The sequence below is a fragment of the Vulpes vulpes genome, chromosome 8 (genome assembly GCF_048418805.1).
Source record: "Vulpes vulpes isolate BD-2025 chromosome 8, VulVul3, whole genome shotgun sequence".
Taxonomy (NCBI): Eukaryota; Metazoa; Chordata; class Mammalia; order Carnivora; family Canidae; genus Vulpes; species Vulpes vulpes.
Window position 1 is genome coordinate 86,049,872 of NC_132787.1, and position 25,222 is coordinate 86,075,093.

The 25,222-nt window shown below is 34.8% G+C and overlaps 1 protein-coding gene across 30 annotated transcripts in view; it reads right to left on the bottom strand.

The window, feature by feature from the left end:
* BIRC6 (baculoviral IAP repeat containing 6) overlaps positions 1 to 25,222 on the bottom strand; it is a 228,936-nt gene that overhangs the window by 150,299 nt on the left and 53,415 nt on the right. For 15 of the 30 annotated variants that reach the window (XR_012003181.1, XR_012003179.1, XM_072767359.1 and 12 more), the window contains exons 11-22: positions 20,149 to 20,298; positions 17,470 to 17,695; positions 15,624 to 15,784; positions 14,461 to 14,592; positions 13,862 to 13,993; positions 10,903 to 11,081; positions 9,783 to 9,916; positions 9,077 to 9,238; positions 8,851 to 8,982; positions 7,880 to 7,977; positions 5,542 to 5,689; positions 4,597 to 4,730 (exon numbers count right to left, since the gene is read on the bottom strand). Coding sequence is in view for 28 of the 30 variants with exons in the window: in XM_072767359.1 (XP_072623460.1) it covers positions 4,597 to 4,730; positions 5,542 to 5,689; positions 7,880 to 7,977; positions 8,851 to 8,982; positions 9,077 to 9,238; positions 9,783 to 9,916; positions 10,903 to 11,081; positions 13,862 to 13,993; positions 14,461 to 14,592; positions 15,624 to 15,784; positions 17,470 to 17,695; positions 20,149 to 20,298 (1,788 nt within the window). In the remaining 2 variants the exon portion in view is untranslated. The remainder of the gene's footprint in view (positions 1 to 4,596; positions 4,731 to 5,541; positions 5,690 to 7,879; positions 7,978 to 8,850; positions 8,983 to 9,076; positions 9,239 to 9,782; positions 9,917 to 10,902; positions 11,082 to 13,861; positions 13,994 to 14,460; positions 14,593 to 15,623; positions 15,785 to 17,469; positions 17,696 to 20,148; positions 20,299 to 25,222) is intronic. The other 15 variants (XM_072767363.1, XM_072767356.1, XM_072767355.1 and 12 more) reach the window with 2 other exon arrangements.

Consider the following 25,222-nt stretch of genomic DNA (forward strand, 5'->3'; position numbering starts at 1 on the left):
TAAACATAAATCAGAGATGGAAAGAATAGGGAGTTACAAAAACTATTAACATCTGAAGGGCTAAATTAAATCCAAGACTAAATAATCATAACTCTGCTCTCCAAACATTTCATCAGTGCAACATAGGACCTAACATGTGCTTTAAAAAAAAGTATTTACTGAGCACTTACTCCACCAGATATAGGAAACACATGAAAAAACAAAATACATTTCTCATGAAACACCTATTCTGTTATGGTAGTAACCTAAACAACTAATCATATAACTGAACTTTAAAAAAAAAAAAAAAAAAAAAAGGTCTTGCCCTATAATCCAGCATTTGCACTACAAAGTATTTACCCAAAGAATACAAAAATACTAATTTAAAGAGATACATGCAGCCCAATGTTTACAGCAGATTATCTACAAAAGCCATATTGTGGAAAGATCCCAAATGTCCATCAATTGATGAATAAAGAAGATGTGGTATTTTAGCCATAAAAAGAATGAGATCTTTCTTTTGCAATAACACAGATGGAGCTAGACAGTATTATGCTAAGTGAAGTCAGTCTTCATCATATGATTGCAAGATGATTTTATGTGTGTGGAATTTAAGAAACAAATGATCATAGGGGTATTAAAAAGTGAGAAGCAAACCAAGAAACAGACTCTTAGAAAACAAACTGATGATTACCAGAGAGGAGGTGGGTGGGAGAATAGGGTAAATAGGTGATGGGTATTAAGGAGGGCACTGAGTGTGATGAGCACTGGGTGTTACATATAAGTGTTGCGTCACTAAATTATACCTGTGAAACTAATATTACATTGTATGTTAACTAACCGGAATTTAAATAAAAACTTTTTAAAAAGTGCTGTGTTTTACTTAAAAGAAGTTCAAAGGACTAGTATGTCTAAGAGAAAGCAGTCAAAAGTCACAAAGTAATAGAATGCTTCCATGATGAGGTAATGAGATTTATGAAAAGCATGACATTTTTATGTATTTATTTCAGGCAGGGGAATCCTCGAAAAAAAATGACATGGGTGAAATCTCTCCGGTAAGAAGGAACATGGCACATGGAACATGAAGGACTATGTGGCCAGAGGAACAGTTCTCTACCCAAACACCCCTCTATATAGCTTTAAAATGATTACGAACTATTAAAGAACCTTCATTTATGTTGGTTATATATATAGATATTCATCATAGCAGAAATCTTAGGATGAGAATATTTTAAACATTAACTCATGTAATAGTAATAAACTCATTAGATATAAATAGCATACTCTGATGAAAAATAACTGTCTTCAGACAAAAATAACTGTGACAGTGGCAATGTTTTACATTTTTGCAAAATTCTTTAAAATCTGGCTTATCAAAGAGAATAGCTATATTGTCCTATCTCCACATTCAATGCACTGCAGCACGTTGTTTGGGTATAGCTTTTTAAAAAAAATCTAGCCTATCACAGATATGTGTGATAGGAAAAGGAGTATTTTAATAGTCTTACATATTCAAAAACTTTGGTAAGTGGTAATATTTTTGAGGATTATTTGCAATGTGGTTTCTGAAATTTTTTTTTTAAGATTATTTTTATTTATTTGAGAGAGAGACAGAGAGAAAACAAGCAGGTGGAGCACCAGGCAGAGGGAGAAGGAGAAGCAGATTCCCAGCTGAGCAGGGAGCCCAAAGCGGAGCTTGATCCCAGGACCCTAGGATCATGACCTGAACCAAAGGCTGATGCCTACAGTTGAGCCACTAAGGCACCCTTTTTTTTTTAAAGTAGGCTTTACACCCAGTGAGGAGCCTACAGCAAAGCTTGAATTCACAACCCTGAGATCAAGACCTGAGCTGAGACAAAGGGTCAGATGCTTAACTGGTGCCCTTGGTCTTTGAAATCTTATTGATGAACTTCTCAGATTCTATTGCATTAATATTAATTGGCCTTCCTGAACTTTTAAGGAATCTCTTACCCATTTGGAAAATATGGTTGACCACTATATATACATGTTAACACATTTCATTATACAGTATCAGAAAATTACATTCAGTAATATCACCATAGGCCATCAGAAAAATTGTTATATACTGGAAAGCTGTCAAGTTAAGTGGACAATGCAAGTTTTCCAAAATTCTAATTTTTGCTTAAAGCTCTTTTAACATTGTCAAGAAACACTATCAACTGGATGGATACTGATAGACTTTTCCTATTCATTTCTGAAAAAATATCGACTAAACAATCAAGTGTGAATAAACATATTTTGCAGGCCAGTCATTCTTGCAATAAAAATGATGTTCCATTAAAATAAGCAACTAGTTCAACTTGTAACTCAAATAACTACTCAAGTGTGTTTCCTTAAAACAACCATGGTACTTCAGTGTGCAGCAGAAGTGCTTCATGCCTATTTCCCATTTCATCACAGAATACTTTAAACATGAGTACTGGCAAGTTCAAAACTTAATAAAATAAACAACTTTTACTGCCTCATCAGGGACATTTTTAAGTGAAACTGGCATATTTTTCATTGCCAAGGGCAGAGAAAAGAATATCACGCTTTTGCAGAATTAGTATAAATGTCATTGCAGTAATAAAGGCAAATAATATTGCTGTATCACAAAGACAGTTGACCCATGGATTCCCTGAAAGCACCTCAGGGACCCTGAGCAGGTCTACAGACCAAACTTTGAGAATCACTGAGCCAGAGAATGGAGACTAACAGAGGCAATGGTACTAGACTAGGTGAAAGGGAAAGAGGACCAGATCGTTCAAGGTTTTATATGCTGCAACAGAGACGCTGGACTGCAGAGTAATGGAAAGACATGAAAAGTATTTTAAGGAAAGAAGTAAAGTGAATAGGTTTGTATCCAAAACCAATTGAACTCACTGCATGTGTAGAATGTACTCAAGAGAGACAAGAGCAATGCAGAAAGACTAGTTAGAATACTATTACTGTAGTCCAGATTCAAGATGACTGGCTTACTTGTAATCATGGGAGGTAAGGGAATAGATTTGAAATATATGATGGTGTAAAAACAAAGATGATCTGTTGACAGCCTCAAAGTGGAGGATGAGGAGACATCAAGGATGATATTCAGATTTCTGATTTGGTGCCAGTGATGCCATTAAGTGAGAAAAGAAATGCTGGACAAGGATTAATGCTGAGACACAAAATAAGTTCATTCATACGGAGACTTAGGTCATGATTTCTAAGTCCTTTGTTTACTGAATATGCTACTCTTGTGTATTTAACTCACTGAACTGACCTGAACTTTATGATCTTTTCCTTATACTCTCTCCATAATGTATCTCATTCTATCCTAAGATATACAGAACGCATCTATATACCTAGTTCTAACCTCTTCTCTGAGTTTCACTCATATCAACTGATACGTTGGAGCACCTGAGTGGCTGAGTCAATTAAGGATCTGCCTTTGGCTCAGGCCATGATCCATCCCAGGGTCCTGTGATCAAGCCCCACATTGGGCTCCCTGCTCAGTGGAATGCCAGCTTCTCCCTCTCCTCCCCGCTCATGCTCTCTGTCGCTATCTCTGTCACTGTCTCTCTCTCAGATAAATAAAATCTTTAAAAAAAAAAATTTAAGCAAATTAATAAATTGCTGTGTCACTTGGATAGAGAAAGATTAGCATAAAGTACTCAGAGCCTAAGTCATGAAACAGAGGAGGTATCACTTTTACCCAAGGCAACGTAACCCATTAAAAAGCAAGTAACAGTACTATCTTTTTCATTAAAAATGTTCATGAACATGTGTAGCAAACAAGTCTAAAGAGCTAAACATGCTGTCAACAAAGGTAATCTAAGAGGGTGAAAAGGCTGGAATTAAGGAACTTTATATTTCATTTATATTTCTGTATTTCATTTTTCTTTTGTTTTTCACAATTCATAATCTACTTTAAAGTAAAAGAAACTGAAATTAACTCCCCACACTTACTTCTATTTAATATGATAATTATCTTAATATGCTTACTCAAAATTCTAACATTGTGGTTTACTGGCAACACTTCTAATAAGTTCAGTAAGATCGGAGAAAATAATAGTCATTATTTTAAATTACAAAACTAAATAAACACCAAATTATAGCACTGAATGGTTAAACATTCAATACTAAAAGCATATTCTTCGAGAAATGTATACAAGAATACGTGTAACACTGTACAAAGTTTGAGGATGCTACATATAGAAAATTATATTTTTCATTTTGCATCTTTATTATAATATATATATATTCGCTTTATTTTCTGAAATATGAAATAAAACGTTCTTTGATTTTGTGAACATGAAAGGCATACCAAATAAAAGTGAAAAGGCTACAACAAATAATTAAATTTTAAATAGTTTATTAGCATTAAAGTTGTACTGACATGCAACGAAACACACAAAAAAAAACAAACAAAAAGCAAACTCACAACCTTTCCAAAAATAACTTCAATATTCTTTTAAGGGGGAAGTTATGAAATAAATGCTAACAGTTTCATGATTCACAGATGTTAAGTTCTAAAGAATTTTAAAGACAATGTAGTAACTACAATCTGTTATATCAATGGTAGCTTAAACTAAAGATAGAAAATTCAAAAGTTTCTTTAATAAAAGGTGTTACTACCTGAAAGGACATCTGACAAATCAATTTCATCTGACTGGACACCAATGCTGCTGTTGTATACATTTTTACAAGAAGAACCACTCATCTCCAAATCAAAAAGGACTGGATCAAACGGTGAGCTATACAGTCCATATCTGAAAAATAAAATAATGTCCTAACAATTTTCCTGTCAGCCATCTAATTAACATATTACCTATTTACTTAGTTTTGAAAGCAGTGTGACACAGGGCAAAAGGAAACACTAACCAGAGTTTAATCCACTAAATTCAGTGAATCTCAGCTGTGTTCCCCAGAAATCCATACTCTAAAAGAAGTAGTCCAGATTCAACAAATAATAAAACAAGACTGAATCTTTATCTGCAAATTGAAGCAAGGAAGAGATAACCAAGTACCCTTCTCTCAACTCCAACATTAAATACACTGACTAGGCAGAAAATACAAAGGCCTTGATTAAATTTTATCAAGATTGAGATTTGTCACTGAAGAAGATCACAAAATCATCTTGTTAAATAAAAGAACACTTCAAACACTGAAGATTAGTCAAGAATTCAAACCTAACCTTTAGCTATTTATTGGATTATGTCGAAGTTTTAGAAAAATCAATCAGCAGATGAAGAATACTGATTAAGGCCAGTAAGTGATTTATATAACTCCCACTACAAAATTCAAACAATAGAGAAACAAATTATCTTAAACGCTTCTTCAATCAGCAAGAAAATACCACTTTAAGTATCTTAATACAATCAGTCCTCTAACAATTTTAGGGACTTTCAAAATTGTTAAAAGGAACTATTTCAGAGAGAATAGTGGAAAAAAATCTTAGGCTACTATTTAGAAAAAGGAAATGCATAAATATAATTTTGCAAATAAATATATACATTAACAGTTCTGTGCAAAGCTGGTAGCAGAAAGGCCCATTGGTAGTCATTATGTATATTAAAATACCTTGTTTGAAGTAAAGCTTCCATTGGTGTTAGCCTGTCCTGTAACTGTTTGGACACAGCAGTAAGCAAAGATGCACATGCTGTACTACACCCAGCCAAATCTTCATCTTTAACATAATTCAGTAAGACAAAATACCAATACACAGAACCTGAAAACAATAAAAAACAAATCAATGTTTCTTTTCTTCATTGTTCCCTAACAAAGAGAACTTCAGATTACATATTTATCAATAAGTTCCCTTATAAAACAACTTACAAGGAAGGATTAATTCCTTGGAGGGCACTAAGAGGACAGTGCCAGAGAATTTCAAATATATTTTTTAAGAAGTGTATCAAGTCAATGTAGGCATTTAGGTTTTCAATAACCTGAAATGACTCTAAGGGACATTTTAGAATAGCTGGAAAAGTACAGAGATGTCAGGACCCCCAGCCATCCTTCCTGAAATACTATTTGGTTTATACTAAAATTCTCAAAAACAGTAGATGGCTAGGAAGTACAAAGAACACGTTGGCAAGTGAATAGAGTGCAGCTACCCTATGGTGCCAATTAGATAAGGACCAGCATAGTTTAAAAGACGATCATCATCAATAGCCAAACTTTGGAAGGAGCCTTGGCGTCCATCGAAAGATGAATGGATAAAGATGATGTGGTCTATCTCTACAATGGAATATTACTCAGCCATGAGAAACGACAAAGACCCACCATTTGCTTCGACATGGATGGACCAGGAGGGTATTATGCTGAGTGAAATAAGTCAATCAGAAAAGGACAAACATTATATGGTCTCATTCATTTGGGGAATATAAAACGTAGTGAAAGGGATTATAGGGGAAAGGAAAAAAAAAATGAGTGGGAAATATCAGAAAGGGAGACAGAACATGAGAGACTCCTAACTCTGGGAAACGAACAAGGGGTGGTAGAAAGGGAGGTGGGCGGGGGATGGGGGTGACTGGGTAACGAGCACTGAGGGGGGCACTTGATGGGATGAGCACTGGGTGTTATTCTCTATGTTGGCAAATTTAACACCAATAAAAAATAAATTTAAAAAAGACAATCATCATGATGTACTATAAAACTTTTAGAAAATAAGAGATATCTAAGTAAACCTCAGAATTTACACATCCTATCCCTAAGAATATCCTTAAAAAACTATTTTAAACTCCAAGATTATTAAGAGTGAACAACAGGGTCCAAAACATCTTAATCTATATAACATAAAAGTTAACAGTTTCACTCAATTTATGTCCAAGGTAAATATAAACAGATTCTTTATCCAAATTAAGGTATTTATACAATAACCATTTATCAACTAACTTTGAGCAGGCTTTTATTCTATAATACCAAAAAGATCAAATCCTTATGAAATAATCTCTGTTGAATAAGTTGATTATTTATTAAACAAAAAACTAGTAAGAAAAGTCTAGGGATCCCTGGGTGGCTCAGCGGTTTAGCGCCTGCCTTTGGCCCAGGGCGAGATCCTGGAAACCTGGGATCAAGTCCTATACCAGGCTCCTCGCATGGAGCCTGCTTCTCCCTCTGCCTGTGCCTCTGCCTCTCTCTGTGTGTCTTTCATGAATGAATAAATAAATAAAATCTTTAAAGAAAGAAAGAAAGAAAGAAAGAAAGAAAGAAAGAAAGAAAGAAAGAAAGAAAGAAAGAAAGAAAGAAAGAAAGAAAAGTCTACAAAAAATTAGGTGTAGAGGACAAATCAGTAGCTCCTTATGGTAATAGCATAAAACAGCATTAAAAATACTTTTAACAGTATTTTTAAAATCTTCATTACTGTATATATATGCTATTTTTAGGGGACTGCTTTGTAAAGTGTTACTCAAGAACTACATTCATTCCACTCCCCCTTTATTTTTTAATACTACATTCATTCTTGAATGGCATTTCTATAGTCTTCGGGTGCTGAAAAAACCTACTGGTCCCTTTTAGAGTTCTAGTTAGCCCATCTCCCTACCAATCACACAAAATACATGCATGGACCATTCTTCTACTTATGTCATCTCTCTGGCACTTGCTGGCATTTTAGCAAATTTGTGATATCTGATCTATATTCAGTGACAAACCAAACAACTCAAAAACTTGAATGAAATATAGAAAATGTATGAATTAAGATGACTTCCTATTTACTTAACTCTCCCACTTTTTCCAAGCAGTATTACTGAACAGAGTATCTGCCCATCTGATAAAATCACAATTCATCAACCCCTTAGAGAAGCTACAGAAAAAAGAGGGAATAACCAAGGAAAAAATACTTACTAAATAATCCTAAATACACTGCAAGATATTTCCTATGACTACTGCTATTTGTGATTAAACTAATTTTACATACCACCAGTTGCCGCTGCAGGTAAAAATGACATATTATCAAGTAAGGCCTTCAACAGAACAGATCCAAATCCTGGTTGGCATGGATCACATTTGCCATTACTGAAAATTTTAAAAGAAAAACTGTAAATATATCACTCAATATCTACATTCAATCCTAAATGTTGTGGAATACCTAAGAAAACCCTTTAAAATGCATTCACACAGATTGCAAGAAAAAGTTTGCCCTAAAGCCCTATATACAAACAGAAAGATAAGAGGGAATGATTATACTAAAGGTCTTCGTAACTGTGTTCTTTACCAAAAAGGGCTAACAAGCACGTATACATATAGTCAATACTATCAGTTTTTAAACATTTACTAGATGGTTTAAGTCTCAGGATCCAGAAAAAAGGTCTACACGATGTTACAAATAACATAGTCTCTGATAAGACTGTCATATAACAGGGAATAAGGTTTTAGGTGAAGAATCCAAAGACAACCAGGGAATATAAAAGTGGGAGAAGGGTTCCCCTTACCAAACTCCCCAAACTAATATTAAGGCAAAGAAGCTTAGTAGACTACATTTATTAAGAGGTGCCTGAGTGGCTCAGTCTGTTGAGTGTCCAATTTTTGATTTCAGCTCAGGTCATGATCTCAGGATTGTGAGATCAAGCCCTGAATCCACGCTCAGCAAGGAATCTGCTTGAGATTCTCTCTCCCCCTCTGCGCCAACCCCCACTCGAGAACATTTTAAATAAATAAAATCTTAAAAAAAAAAAAAAACTTATGCAATTTGACATCTTCTCCTAAGAGCCTAAAATTCTTTCTTAAAATCTCAATAATCCTCCTCAACTTTTGAAAATTCTCATTACACATTCATTAAGTATCAAATTATACTACAAACAGTACCATCACCTGCCAAACCACAGGTGCACCTACAAACCAGACTTTTTTTTTTCTTTCAAACCGGACTTTCAACAAAGAAACACCAACCTAATGCACAGGGCTAGAAATCGGGCACACTTATGGGCTATGCTTCGTCCTGCCTCAAAGAAGCAAACACGCACGATGTCTGCAAGACATTTTCGTGTTTTTGAAAGCAGGCTCTCATTTCCTTCTTTGGAGCTGCAAAACAATAGCAGACATTTAGACTCATCTTGAACTTCTATTTATAACATCCAAAGCGCAATCATCAATGGTAAGTAAAATCTTAATTAACCTTCCAGGTCCATTTGAATGTACTCCAGCTAACCAACAGAGGGTATCCAACACAAGGCTCTGGGCATGTTCTGTGATTTGGCCATCATCTGCTTTTCTACAAAGAGTGTTAAGAAGCTTCTCATGAAATTCTGAAAACTGTAACATAGCACATCGCTGCACTCTAAAAAAGAGAATATAAATCCATTAACAACCAAAATAGAACAGTTAGACTAAAGCTATCACAACCTGGTTGGTCATATGTTTCATTCTGAATCATGAATAGCACAATCAAAAATATTCTTCTGAAAATTAAATTTTACAGTGGAATGTTGACCAATTAATGTTATGGTATTAAAAAACTTAAAACAGCAATTAAGCAATACTTGGTTTGTAAAAAGTTTTAAAAGAAGTTAAGTTTACAATAATGTATTATATTCTGACAAAAAATGAATAAAACTTCAAATTATATTTCTTTCTTTCCTTGTTCTACAAATACCTTATTCCTCATATACTCTAAGCATTATATAAATGCCAGGAATAAAACAATGAAGTAGAAAGATAATTCATACCCTCACTAGGATTATAAATACCAAAGTGAAATGGAAAGCAAAGAAAAATTTTCAAGTAAAAGGCTTAAAAATACTATATGTGTATGTTGTATTTGTTGGAATTCTTCTTTGCATGTTTATTATTTTAAGAACAGTAGGAGAAGAAAATGAGGTTACCTTTCCTTAGAAATTGAAGTTTTCTTAAATCTTCGAATGGTGACTGAGACCTCCTGCAGCAAGTCACAGCCCCGGAGGTTCTCAGATTTGCGGGTACCAGTTGCATTTTCATTCTTAACATTAGATGATTTTTCCTAAACATACAAAAACAAACAACTCAATGAACAAACAAATGAAACTAAAAGATTATTTACTACTTAAAGTTTTAAAAAAAAAGAAAATAACTGAATTATGACTATCAAAACATATATATCAAATTAAAATGACGGCTTTTACCCTTGTATTCAGGAAATGACTCATTTCCCCCAGAATTATAATGGGGGGAAAAAAAACAAAGTCATTGTTTCAAAGGCAATAACCCAATGGTTAAAGATTAGAAAGCCAAAGTCCTGAGACCAGTCCCAGCCATAGCACTTATAAGCGATATGAAATATGACTGCTCCCCAATCTCTACGGTTCACTCACTTTCAGTATGAAAATGGATATAATAGTAGCACCTGCTCTGCCTACCTCAGAGTTATTTTGAGGATTAAATCAGATAAAGTACACAGAAGTCCTTGAAAAATTGGAAGACCTATACAAATATAAGATGATTGGTGTTACTGATATTGCTATCGTTGCTTATGAATAATGATGATAGAGAAACAAAAATCTCTGGAGTTCAGGAAAATCCAAGATCAGACAACTATGAAGAGACTGCATGGTACACAGCTACTTGTAGAAAATCAACCTTGAAATTAGGATTTATCTCTAACATTACTCCCCAACTTCTCTTCCTGCATCATCCCAAATGTTTACCCAAAAAAAAGTGGTAAGTACTAGTAAAGGATATAGACGTAAAACTCTAAAACCTAAATAAATATTACGGCCTAAAATAATTATAAAGGGAAATATCTGCTAACAATTACTCTCTGCTGAGTATACTTTATAAACGTTTGCTTAAAGTTAATTCAAAATATATTAATTACGTTTTTAAAGTCACTGCAAAAAAAAATTATAAACAAACCAAATATCTATTGAAAAATCAATGAAGGGTCATACTACTTCCAATTGTGTGTCAAATCTTGTCCATAATGTTTATAACAGTATTGTTGTGGTTCAAAATGACACTGCTTCATACCTTGCCTGCTGCAACTTTTGCCAAGAGTGAAGCAAGTGAATAACCCTTGTTACTCTGGTGTTTTAGGGATGGAAGTCTTACTACAGGGCGTATACCACCATTACAGATCTCATCTGTTCCTCTTTCATTCACTGCCTTGACATGGATTAAAAAGGAACGATATTTTCCTCCTGCCATACCTAAAGGAGCAGGAAAGAATGGGAAAAATAACTGGATCATCAAAAGATCAAATTGTTTTTCATCTTCATAGAGCAAGTTAAATAATTAATTCCATAAAAAGAATAATACACTTAATCGGAATTTTCAAATTATATTGTTTGAGTATAATCATCAAATAACCTTCATATGTTCATAGCAAAAGAACAAAAAGCACAGGAGTTTTACAAACACTGTAAGATGGAAAATTATGACTAATTGTTACAAACATTTTGCATATTTTTCCCCAACAAAATTATTCATTTTAATAACATTTTGTGAACTATGGAAAAACACAAAGAAAACACTATCTTTAAGGCACTGCCCAAAGATAATAATGGTATCATTATGTGAATCCATCTAGTCTTTTTATGCATGCATGCACAAACATACATAGGTGCATACACACATAAAAATAAGCAACATCGATGAAAAAGCACAGGCTTTGGAGTTACTACCTGGGTTTGAATAATGGTCCTGCCATTTATTAGGCATGTGACAAACTGATCTCCTGTGGTTTGGTTCTTTCAGATGTAAAATAACAGTACCTACCTCAAAGGCAACTAAACACAACTGTGCATGGAACAAAGAAAGCACTCAATAAATACTGGTTATTACCACTAGTACATTCTTTTTTTTTTTCTTTTTTTCTTTTTTTTTTAATGATAGTCACACAGAGAGAGAGAGAGATAGAGAGAGGCAGAGACACAGGCAGAGGGAGAAGCAGGCTCCATGCACTGGGAGCCCGACGTGGGATTTGATCCCGGATCTCCAGGATCGCGCCCTGGGCCAAAGGCAGGCGCTAAACCGCTGCGCCACCCAGGGATCCCAGTACATTCTTTTTTTAACTAAACTGAGATCACACCACACAATCTTTAAGTAAAATATATTGTAAAAAGACCCTGAAAATAATACACTCACCAGTAAACAAACCATCAGCCTACTGTTACCTCACAGGTATTAAATCTTTCTCTAATTACATAAGCTACCTTTGTTGTTTTCCAGTGACTCGCATGCCTACTGTGCTAGCATTACACTGTTATATTCTTATTGCTGTATTATTATTCTTTGTTCTGGTATCTGACAAGATGTTCCCTGTTTCCTTTTTCCAAATTTCTTTGATCCACATCGTCCTTTTCCTCTAAAACTTTAGCATTATTTACTCCAATTCCAAAGATTTTTGGAGATTTGGTAAGAAAAAAACATCGTTGTTGGTAAATTCTAGAAAAATTAATACTTTTAAATTGAGTCCTTTTTTAAGATTTTATTTATTTGAGAGAAAGTGAGAGACAGAGAATGAGTGGAGGGAGACGGGAAGAAGAGGGAGAGCCTGTGGGGCTCCAACCCAGAACCCTGGGATCATGACCTGAGCCAAAACCAGATGCTTAACCATGTGAGGAACCCAGGTATCCCTGAATTGAGTCTTTTGAACTGCATCATTTAATTCCATCCTCCAATTTGGCAAAGCCAACATCTTTATTTTCATATACAAATTTAAGTTTCATACTCTCATTCAGCAAAAGTAACTTATACTCTCAACAGTATGAGAGATTTGGAGCAACTGGGTGGCTTAGTGGTTGAGCATATGCCTTTGGCTCAGGTCGTGATCCCGGGGTCCTGGGATTAAGTCCCGCAACAGGCTTCCCATGGGGAGCCTGCTTCTCCCTCTGCCTACGTCTCTGCTTCTCTCTCTGTGTCTCTCATGAGTAAACAAATAAAATCTTAAAAAAAAAAAAATGAGAGATTTTATTAGTCTTGCTCACTGTTATATGCCAGTATGTGGCATAAACACCAGAGGATCTCCTAAACATAATGAATGAATTAGATATAGTCAAGAGAGTGCATCAAAACTTGTATATATATTACATCTGCAACTAAAGGTAAATATGTAAATGTAGACAACTAATATGAAGAGAATGTACACAAATTAAAGTAGTTGTTATTTAGATGGTCAGGTATTTTCCTGGTTTGAGACAGGATTGCATATCCTACTCCACCTCTAAAATAACTTTAATAATCCAGCCAGGTATTTTGTTGGTTGGCTTTTTAAATTTACCCTTAGCATACAAAAGCTGTTATATATAAGAGCCCTACAATTCCAACATCAATCCTCTATATAATAGCCAATTATTTTAAAATATACATTAATTATAATGTGTTTATGTGAGACACTCAAATAATTACATTTGATATTATCAAAACTCTTCTGTAACAATCCTGTTAAGAGAACATATAACAATAGATAATACTAAAGACACAGGACTCTGAGTTGATGGGAAAGGCAACCATGCCAGGACATGTCACCTGGTTACTCAAAAAAGTTCTGCTGTGTCACACTAAGTTATCATATTCATTTTCTTCATGTTTTCTTAAAAAGCACTAAAACCTCCAAAACACAGACAGTAGTATCAGAAGTTTAACATAAAAACACAGTACTTCAGGGAGCCTGGGTAGCTCAGTCAGTTAAGAATCTGCCTTCAGCTCAGGTCATGATCTCATGGTCCTGAGATCGAGCCCACATTGGGAGTCCACTTCTCCCTCTCCCCTTCTGTGCGCACTCTCTCAAATAAATAAATAAAAATCTTAGGAATAAAAAAAAAGTCACTTCTGAGAGGAAATGATCTAAGCTACCAGGAAACTGATGGAAATGTTAATGTAAATCCCAAACAAAATAAAATCTTATTTTTTTGAGATCACTTTCTTTTAATCTATTTTTACAATTGTGGCATTATTTACTCTGCTTTTGTAAAATATGTTACTTCACCTTTAACAAGTTTGGGGCTTGTTAATGTCAACATCCCAGCATGCCCTGATAGATCAAGGCCACTAGCAAGCCATACTGGTCCACAGAGAATGTCTTCTTTATGATCTTCTAAAAATGGACATAATCTAAGACCTAAAAAGAAAAAATATATTTTCTTTTAAATTAGTTTGTAATTTAAAAATATGAAATAAGCAAATATCCATCCCATACATAATATTGCCACACAAAATACCATACTTAGAATGTACTCAAATAAGAATTCACTATCATGCTAGGAACTATAATCAAAGATCTGATATATGTTGCTTTCCATTCCCATATTATTTACATTCACCTTGTCAAAAAAAAATTATAAAACCATGACATGATTTTAAATCCCAAGATATTAAAAAACAAGAATACAAGTATTAGCACAGCTGTGTTCACAAAGATGAGCTGAAAGTTAAAGCATATTGCCAAAGCAGAATTATAGGTTATTTTTTAATTGTGTTTTTAAAACCAAGTTTTTGCAAGCCATAAGGAAATCTCTGCCCAACATGATGCATTTGGATCACTACTCCTTTTACTGTCATGGACAACAGCTCTATAATTTAACTCACACTGTGATTCCTCTACATCCATGTGCTGCATTTCTTCATTCAAATCAACCAGGGACGGTTTCCCATTTTGTTCCACTTCAATGTTAAGAGCTGGAGACAAAGGAAAGGTGATCTGCCTATCTACTGCTGTTTCTAGAGGATAAAAATATTAGTAAACTTAATTTTGCTTAATATCAATAATTTATGTGCCTGAAATTCTAAAATTTTCTGTTAAAATGGGAACTACTGTGATATTTTTAATCACAGATGATATAAAATGGTTGTCAGAAGAAGAAAAAAAAAATTAGATTCCATTGTTTCATACACTCTTCTCTCTTTTAGTGGTACTAAAATATTCACCTGAGAAATAATTTGCTGGCAACTAAACTAAAAGTTCTTACCCTAGGCTGCAGAGTATAAGCACCTGCAAAGTTTTTAAAAACCAATGCCTAAGCCCTAGATCCAATTAAATCTGAATCTGCCAAGATTCAAAAGAATGCACCACACATACAAACACACACACATATACACAAACACATACATATGTATTTTGAAAATAAGAAATCTTTCAGGTTTCACTGTTTCTACTCCCTAGACAGACATTTTACTCTGAAATTATCCCCAGCCCTTTAAATGAACCTATTAAGGAGAAAACACTGATGAGTAACATCTAATTCCCAACATACTAAATGTATACAATCTATTTAAATAACTCAATATATCAAATTCTGAACTTGTAAGAAAAGTAAATAATGCTGGATGGATTTCCAGGTGTGCTTCTGTATTTCATGAAAGGTTGGGTTTCACCAGTAATCTTAAAAGAATACGTGACTTCCATTAACAAAGTTCTTTTCCCGTGAAGTCTCCACTTAGGAAGAAAAACGCGTAAGTCTAGGAATGATAAAACTGAAACTAATTCAAAAAGAAACTAATTGAATTTCCCAAATAGCATAATTAAATTATTCCAGTTTATGCAATCCTATATAATCCTGAGCTACTGGAAAACCTCTAAAATTAACTTTTCTTAACAAAACCACAAAAAATAGAGCAGAAAAGAAGTACGGGGGTAGGGGACAGAATGGAGAGGAAAGGGAAGGCAGGTGAGGGACATGAAATCTACACAGTCAAGTTGAAAATTCATTTTCTTAAGAAACCTTCAAATATAAATTTTGATTCATTCTTACCATTGACTTTCCCTAAGCCTGGAGCTTTATTTTTCAGCAGTGTCACTTGTATCTGTGGAATATTGGTGATGTTTGAGTTCAATACAAATTTGAAGTCCACATGTCCAACCATACAAGCTTTAGGTAGAACCAATTCAAACACATGTTCATCCCAGCTGTTGCTGTCAAATAAGGAGTAAATGGTAAATACAGCAAGTCTTTCTTTGGCCAAAACCACATTATCATCAATTAACACTTTTCATACTCTGATTTGCACCCTCAACAAAACCCAATGCTTCTCACTGGGATCAGCTCCCAAAGAGAGGTTAAACTTAGGTCAGTAGCAGAGCTTACCTTAGAAATTGACAACAATCTTGGGAACTGAACATCCCAATATACCCTGTTCCTTACACTGTGGACTATTATGCATCAGAATTATCTGCAGATTCCGGAGTCCTACCCTCAGTCTCTATGAGTGAAGTCTCAGGAATCTGCATTTTAAAATAAGAACTTCTTGTATTTCTTAGACATATCTATTCTGATTTTAAATTCTATATAAAGCCTGAAAAATAAAAATCTCCAAACCACACTCCACTAATTTCCAGACTCATTCAAACATCTACCAAACATTTCTAATTTACTATAAGTAAAGCCAAACTTAATTGCCTACTCCTATCTCAGTAAATCTAATTTTCAATCCTCTCAATCCAAAACCTCAGTCATCCTGGACTCTTCTCTCTCACACAATATGTTCAATGCATCAGCATATACTATTCCTTCTACTCCAATTATATCCAGAATGTGACCACTCTTTTCACTACCTCCAACAACTATTATCATGGTCCAAACTACCAAAAACAAACTGCAATATCATCCAAACTAGAACCCTCACTTCTATCACTGCCTTTGAATATACACAACCACTCATAATCTATTGTCATCACAGCAGTCTTACTGTACTCTTCTAGGATGTAAATTCTATCATTCCTGTATCCAAAGCCCTGTAATATCTTCCTAATCTTACATCACTTAAAATTCTCAACATGGCCTAAAAAGATACTCGTTCTCTGGTGTCCAGCTACTTCTTTTGACCTGACTTCCTCTCAGTCTCCCATACCTTCACTGAACTTCACCAACACTGGTTTTCTTGCTCTCACTGGAATTCATAAAACACTCCTCAGGGTCTTTGCACTTGCCATTACCTCGGAATTAGTGTGTTCATGGAGGCCTTCCTGGCCCCTTATATACAAAGTACCGTACATATTTTCTCTCGCTCTTGCACACATGCAGTCTGTCACCACATCTTATATTTCATAGCTTTTAGACTATGTGGCATAGCAGACATCAGCTTACTGTCTATCCCCAAGAGAATGTAAATTCCAGTGACAGTCATAATACTATTGCCTACAAGAGTGCCTACACAAAACAAGCATTTAAGTATCTGTTAAATAGGTGGAATGGTGCAACTGGGTGATGGACATTAAGGAGGGCACACGATGTAATAAGCACTGGGTATTATATAAGACTGAGGACTCAATGAACTCTACCTCTGAAACTAATAACACACTATATGTTAAATAACTGAATTTAAATAAAAAAATAAATAAAATTACCTTTAAAATAAATAAAGAAATAAATATATGTTAAATAAACTTGTGAACTGAATGTCCAAACTAACTGCAATGGTGGATTACTCTGTTTTATCCTACAACCAAGAATATAGAAATTTCCAAAATTAAGGTGATGAATGAAAAGAACCAAGTTAGTAATATACAAAAGTTAAGAGAAGCAATAATATATCTAAGAATTACATGTTGCTGCCAACAAATATGGACTTAAAATGAAATACCTTAGAAGAATGTCTTACCTGTCAGTCTGTAGTTTCCAAGTTCTAGTGTGCTGAGCAGCATCTCCATGGTGTTGCTGATGCAGATGTTGAGGATGCCTCCTTTGCTGCTGTTCTTGTTGAACTTCTACCCAGCATGGAGGAACAGTAGCTGAAAACCGTGGAGTCAAAGTCTCAAAGCGGGTTAGCTCCACTAGAGATGTCAAGATGTCAAGGGTGAATGGCTGGTCCACCAATAAATCAACTCCTTAATAATAGTGAATACAGAATTTGAAGTAAGTGTTAAAAAATAGTAGTTTCCATTCATGTGTTTTATATAGTCAATTACAAAACTTGCCAAATATCCTAGAGTTATTAATGTGAGCTCAGTTATCTATATGCAAATAAAGTAACTAGCACTAACTACATAAGGGCCATAACAAAAATCCATCTTGAATATTTTATATTATAGAGAGGTTATTCCTTATTGGAGAAACCCAAACTCAACCTACCAGAAGAGCCCTGACTGAGCTTTCACCAGCACTAAGTTAGCAAGGGTGATGAAAGTAGTCCTGAAATGCAAGCTAAAACTGTATCAAATCAATAAGTAACTTTTAGACTTTGTTATTTACAAAACAAAATGCTAAACATCAATAAATACATAACATTTGCCCTTTGTTACTTTATAAAAAAGTAATTTTTTAGAAGTCATAAGCTACACTGATGGCAGATAAATACCTAGAAACCAAAAGCTTCACCAGCACTATTTTACTTCTGTGATAGTAAGGAATATCTTGTATGCATACCAATACTGTAAGAGTAATAATCTGCTTCAGAAAGATTAGTTTCTCTCTTATGAAAACGTGTTCATATATATGAAATTTCTAATATTAAACAAAGGCTGTTGTACCTGTTCCAATTAACAAAAGTTTATGAAAAAATTAAAATATGAAATCTGATAGGTTTAGAATATTTTCACAAAAAAAATTTACACTAAGTTCAAAAGAATTATTAAATGTATACTTCAAACCACATTTCTCAAAGCTTAGAGCATTTGAAATCAGACTAAAACTGTTAAATACTGTTTGTGTTAATAGTACAGTATATCAATATCCCATATTTACATTATTTATTTCCTTATAATGTAATTCTTTTCTCTATCCAATAGTATTTATGGACTACATATGAAAATTCTCTTGTTCTAACAATACCCTATAAAATAAGAAACATTCACTGTGTTAGCTCTTTAAACCGAACTGTATAGATAACCAAAATAATCAAGTCTTGATTTATTATAGCATGAGACATGAGTCAATTTATCTCAATCAGGGGACAATCTTGCCTCCCAAAGGCCACATGGATGGAGGTGATTGTGCGGCTGGACTGTAGTATGTAGAAGCCAGAGATCTGGTAATACAGCACAGGACACTCTGCCCACAACAAAGAATTATCTAGCCCAAAATATCAATAATAGAGTTGAGGCTGAAAAACCCGGATATATAGAACAGCATGTTTATACTGATAGGTACTAAAGTTAGCATATATTATACTAATAATCACTAAAGGTTTGCCTTGTGCAAAGAAAAATGATCAAATGCCCAAACATTAAGGGTCCATAAAAATCAAATACCAACTTTATGTATTATTTCTATTTGGAAAACATCTGAGTTTAAACACACTTTTCATTAAAGATTTATTAACCTTTTAAATGCTAGATGTAGGGAATAAAATGTATTAAGGGCTAAGAGTATAACATTAATGGTACTGTGGGAGCACAAAAAGACTAAGTGTAGTCATAAAGGGTAGGGAAAGAGAACTCAGTGAGACATGGAAAGGGCATGATACTGAATCACTTAAGAAATCATAAAACGTTTACTGTAACAAACACTGAGAAGACTGGAGTTGTTTCATAGAAGTCCAAAAGTTTTAAGCAGGAGTAACACTTAAACTATACTTCTGAAAAAACAGTTCTGGAGGGCAGTACAGAACATAGAAAGAGAGGAACTAAACAACATACAAAAACAAGTCTATCTAATGGTGCACAATAGGGCAGTGAGGATCTGAATATACCCTAGTAAGAGAATATTTTTCCAGCTTTTCAATTCCAGTAGTAATATCAGTATTAGCCACTCCACTGACTTTATACTTGATGAACTCCTCTATTTCATGTTTATCCCCCCTCCCAAACTAGAACAAAAGCTCCTTAATGGCCAAAATAATGTTTTTATCTCTTAGGTAACATCACCAATACTGGCCAACTGATCATCAGTGAAAAAACTTTTTAATGTTTACAACAATTTCCAACTACTGAAAAAATGATAATAAATAAAAACAATCCTAGTGAAAGAATGGCAACAGAGAAATGAAGTTCCTCATCAAAGTAACCAAAAGCTGACGGTAAAATCTGAAAGAATTTTTTAAATTATCTAAGATAGACTAAGAAAATTTTGAATATCACAAGAATTTGTGTTTTTAAGATTCATTTAAAAACTTAGTATCGGGATCCCTGGGGGGCTCAGTGGTTGAGCATCTGCCTTCGGCCTGAGGCATGATCCTGGAGTCCCAGGATCGAGTCCTACGTCAGGCTCCCTGCACGCAGCCTGCTGCTCCCTCTGCCTATGTCTCTGCCTCTCTCTCTGTCTCTCATGAATAAATAAATAAAATCTTTTAAAAGTAAAAATATAAATACATACATACATACATACATACTTAGCATCATACCTGAAATGCCAGGACTTGAAGGATTTGATAAAGGTTTGGAACCTTCGGAAGATGGTTCTATCCCTTTAGAAAGAGATCCATCCACTAGAATATCAGCTTCATCAATATCATCACAAGTTCCTCCAATTTGGAGAAAATGAAGCTCACCACCTACAGTGTAGTAAAATTTAATCAACACAGGTACATAGAATATGGGTAAACATACAAATGCATACTACTTAGTTAAGAAATTTAATTTATTTTAATATCACTCACAAGCAGATAAACAGGGCTGCCAAAGTGACATATCTTCCGGAACATAGAAATTAAATTGACAAGGAATCACAAACTGAAAATTAAATTTAATATAGAAAATGACAAATATATAAACATATATGAAAACAGTTATTTACCTAGTATAAACTACACATAAGACGCTATCTTAAATGCTTAATTCATTTAGTCTTCACAAAAACCCCTGAGGTAAGGACTATTACTGTGGCCACTTTACAGAGGAGGAAACTGATGCACTAAATATCCCAGGAGTAACAAAAATGAACAAAGATTCTTAATTTTTTTAAGGATTCACAATGAAATGAAATGATATTAATTGAGTTTCTATTTTTTGTATTTCTCATAGGAAAAAACTGAAGGCAAAGTTAGCAAATATTTAAAGAGAAAAATCAATGGATAAAAGAATATTCTACACAAATATCTGGAGATTCACTTCCAATATGACCGAATAAGGAAGATGTCAACTCCTCTTCCTGAAAAGCAACTATAAAGTGAGACACACTATCATTCAACCAAGATGGGGCAAGCAATAAAGACAGGTAGATGGGAAGCTATTGTCAAGGGGGGGGGGGGGGGTCAATGGATTTGGAGAGCCATCAGTTTAAAGAACTCAGTGGCAACAAACATGAGGTGCAATCTGAAGTCATGACCCTGCCTGGAGCAAGCAAACTTAATAAAAAGTTACAAAAAGTGACAAAAACATAGGAAGTTTGCTAAACTCTTGACATAATCCATAATGAGCAGAGGTTGTACACATGTATAGCAAAACGAGATGGGACTCAAGCCATCCACATATTCCCAGTCAACTAAGCCCCATGCATATTCCAAAAAGATGAGAGAGGGCCTAACAGAAAATAAAAATAAAGCAAATAAAAGCCAGGACACACCTGAATACTGCCTCTCTGGTGAAGTTACTTGGGCACAATCACTTATCAAAATCTTGGTTGAATACTATGCCAAGTGGACACAGAGGCAACAAATAAGAATCAAGATTTAAAAATTAAAACCAAAAAAAAAAAAATAATAAAAATTAAAATAAAAATTAAAACCAGAAAAAGGGGAATCCCTGGGTGGCTCAGCGGTTGAGCGCTTGCCTTTAGCCCAGGGAGTGATCCTAGAGTCCAGGGATCAAGTCCCACATCAGGCTTCCTGCAGGGAGCCTGCCCATCCCTCTGTGTCCCTCATAAATAAATAAAATATTAAAAAAAAAAATGAGAGGAGACATCAGTGACTTCATACTGTAAAAGAAATGGATTTCACAGATGTAGTCCTGATGGATTACCAAACAAAGAAAGCAACAACAACCTCCAAAGAGGGGAAATCAGAATCTAAAATTCTGCAATGTTCTTTAAAATGTCCAGTATTAAATAAAAAATTTTAAGACATGTAAAGAAAGAGTGACCTCTGCTTAAGTAAAACAAAGTCATTGAGAAATATCTCTGAGTTCCCAAGATTTAGATTTGGCAGACACAGACTTCAAAAAAGCTACTGTAAATATTTTTATAGAAGAAAAGAAAATCAGGTATGGAGATTTAAAGGAACAAATGGTGGAAATGACTCAACAAGAATCTCAACTAAAAATTAGAAATTATTTTAAAGAACAAAGGGAAATTCTGGAGTTGAAACATAAAACAGCTAAAATGAAAAGTTCACTAAAGACGCTCAAAGCAGGGCAGCCTGGGTGGCTCAGCGGTTTAGTGCCTCCTTCAGCCCAGGGCCTGATCCTGGAGACCCGGGATCAAGTCCCACATTGGGCTTCCTGCATGGAGCCTGCTTCTCCCTCTGCCTCTCTCTCTCTCTCTCTCTCTCTCTCTCTCTCTGCCTCTCATAAATAAATAAAATCTTTTAAAAAAAGAGGCTCAAAGCAAATCTGAAATGGCAGAAGGAATCCGTAAAATAAAAATAGAGCATAAGAAATTAACCAATCTGAATTTAAACAAAAAAAAAAAAAGAGTTTTAAAAACGAAAAGTATCTCAAAGACCTATAGGACAGATCATGTGTACGAGTATATGTGCAATACAATAATGCAAATTAACATCAGACTTACCAGAAACAATGGAGGCCAAAGGCAACTGAATGAGATGCACAGGAATAGTCAACCAATAATTCTATACAATACTATTCTTCAAAAATGAATGTGAAATAGAAGCATTTCAGGATAAACAAAATTTTTTGCTAGGAAAACTGTCCTGTAATAAGTACTACAGAAAGTCCTTAAGATAAAGAAAGCAATACCAAATTCCTTCTCTCTCTCGCACCAGAAATGAGTACTGTAGGTGATGAAATGAGTAAAGTAGGTGAACAGAATTATGTTTTATCTCATTTCTTTGTAAATTTTTTTACAAGACAAAAATTATATACAGTAACTTTTTGTTTGGGTTTATAACTTATTTAAATGCAACATACAAGACACTGGTAGCACAAAGGTGCAGGAGAGAAAATATTAGAACAAAGTATATTTTACTAGAATTAAGTCAGTATTATTCTAAAGTAGTTTGTGACAAAATCACCGAGAACAGAACATCAAAAAAAAAAAAATATCTCAACAAAAGCAACAGTAATGTCACGCCAAATGATGCAGTAGGAAGTTCTAGACAGGAAGTTCTAGAGGTCAGCTACTGAACTAAAAAGTGACTGAAATCAACTATTTCAGAACTCTGAAGCCTAACAGGAAACAATGCCCAGACGATGCCTGATAAAGGGAAAGGCTGCCGATCTTTCATGAAAGTGGCCTGAAGGAAACAGCTGCCATCTCCCATTCCTCAGCACCTCTGCCAGCTGTGGAGAAACTGGCCCACATTTCTGGAGTGGCTGCCTGGTGGTATATACGTATAAGTATATGTATGTATGTACTATTTCCGAACTTTAATCAAACACAGCTGCATCAATTCTATCTTTAGTATATTATTGATACTATTTGAAATTACCTTACAATATTTATTAGTTGTAGATTTTTATCAAAAGGCTCAATGATCCTTTATGAGAAAAAAAGAGTTAGCTATTTGAATACATTCTTATGACTTGTCATGGAAATGTCATGTCCATTTGAATCATAGTCTGTAATCCTTTTTAAAAAGTTTACAATTACTTTATGGACTATCATATGTACATTTTAAAACTTCAACTTTTCTTTTCTCTTTTTTGTTACTAATCTCATCCTTTCAAATGCATCTTGATCGGTCAATGGTTGAAGAGCCAGGGGATAATTTTCAAAGTGGTTAACTTCTCAGGCTTTATTCCTTGTGCTTTGATCCATCTGGATAAATTCCCTATCACATAAGATTGATTCCCAGGATTTTTTGTTGTCCAAACTCCAAGGATACATTAATCTATTTAAATACTACTTCTCGTGTGCCTGGGTGACTCAGTCAGTTAAGCGTCCACCTTCAGCTCAGGTCATGATCCCACGGCCCTGGGACTGAGTTGTGCATTGGAATCTCTGCTCCAAGGGGAGCTTGCTTCTCCCTCTCCCTCTGCCTGCTGTTCCCCTTGCTTGTGCTGTCAAATAAATTCTTAGAAAACAAAAACAAAACAACAACAAAAAAACCCTACTACTTCTCTGTCTCACAAAAGCATATCTCATCAAACAATTAAAATGATTAAAACTTGACTGTATTTCTGGAAAATACTAGTATCTTACACAGATGTGTCCTGGGGCCAGGTCACTCAGGTTTCCAACCCAGCTCCATTCTGGATAGCTCATGGCATATTAAATTAGTTTCATTTTTTTTAATCTTTCACATTAAAATAACATTCTTTAAAACTCAACAAATCTTCTTTTTTTCAAGTGGGCTCCAAGCCCAGCATGGCTTAAACTCACAACCCTGAGATCAAGACTTGAGCTGAGATCAAGAGTCAAGATGCTTGGGATCCCTGGGTGGCTCAGCGGTTTGGCGCCAGCCTTTGGCCCGGGGCGCGATCCTGGAGACCCGGGATCGAGTCCCATGTAGGGAGCCTGCTTCTGTCTCTGCCTCTCTCTCTGTGTCTATCATGAATAAATAAATAAAATCTTAAAAAAAAGAAAAAAAAAAAAAAAGAATCGATGCTTAACCAATAAGCCACCCAGGTGCTCCTACAAGTCTCATGTTTTCTTACATTCTGGCAATATAATGTACTTTAAGCACCCTGACAACAGATGCCCAGGTATGAATTCTGACTCTGTCATTTACTGGCTCTGTGACTTAGGCAAGTTACTTCACCTCTCCTACTCTCAGTTTCCTTATCTGTAAAATGGAGACAATAATACCTCATAAAGTTGGCATGATGACTAAAAGAATTACCAGAAGTAAAGCTATCACCACAATGAACTGGCATATACATGATTAATAACTTCAAATTATCATTCACACCACACAGTATTTTAAAATTTTTCTAAACTTTATAACTCTACTCCAAAGTCTTATCAGTCTAAAGTTATTCTGCATTACTCATTTTTTAAATTAATCTGTCTGGGGTTTGATGTTATTTGAAGATTTTTCTTCTCCTTATTTTCCTTAAATGTATTTCAAAGAAGGCAATCTGAAACACTATATTCACCACTACCCTTCTTAGCCAAACTCTTGCAATCTTTTAAAGCAAGGAAAAACTCAAGTTAATGCCTCCCAAGAACCATGAATGAGATGTAGGACTTGCCTCACACTCAGTTCCTCTCCTAATCAATGGTTATAGTTATCTGGGCTTCAAGTATCTCCTGGTCCTACAGTCCTGCTGAACTATCAATAAAACTATTCACTTTGCCTAATTTTATCAGTAATCCTTTTCAAAAACTGCTTTATCTTTCCAACTTAAAATATATAATAA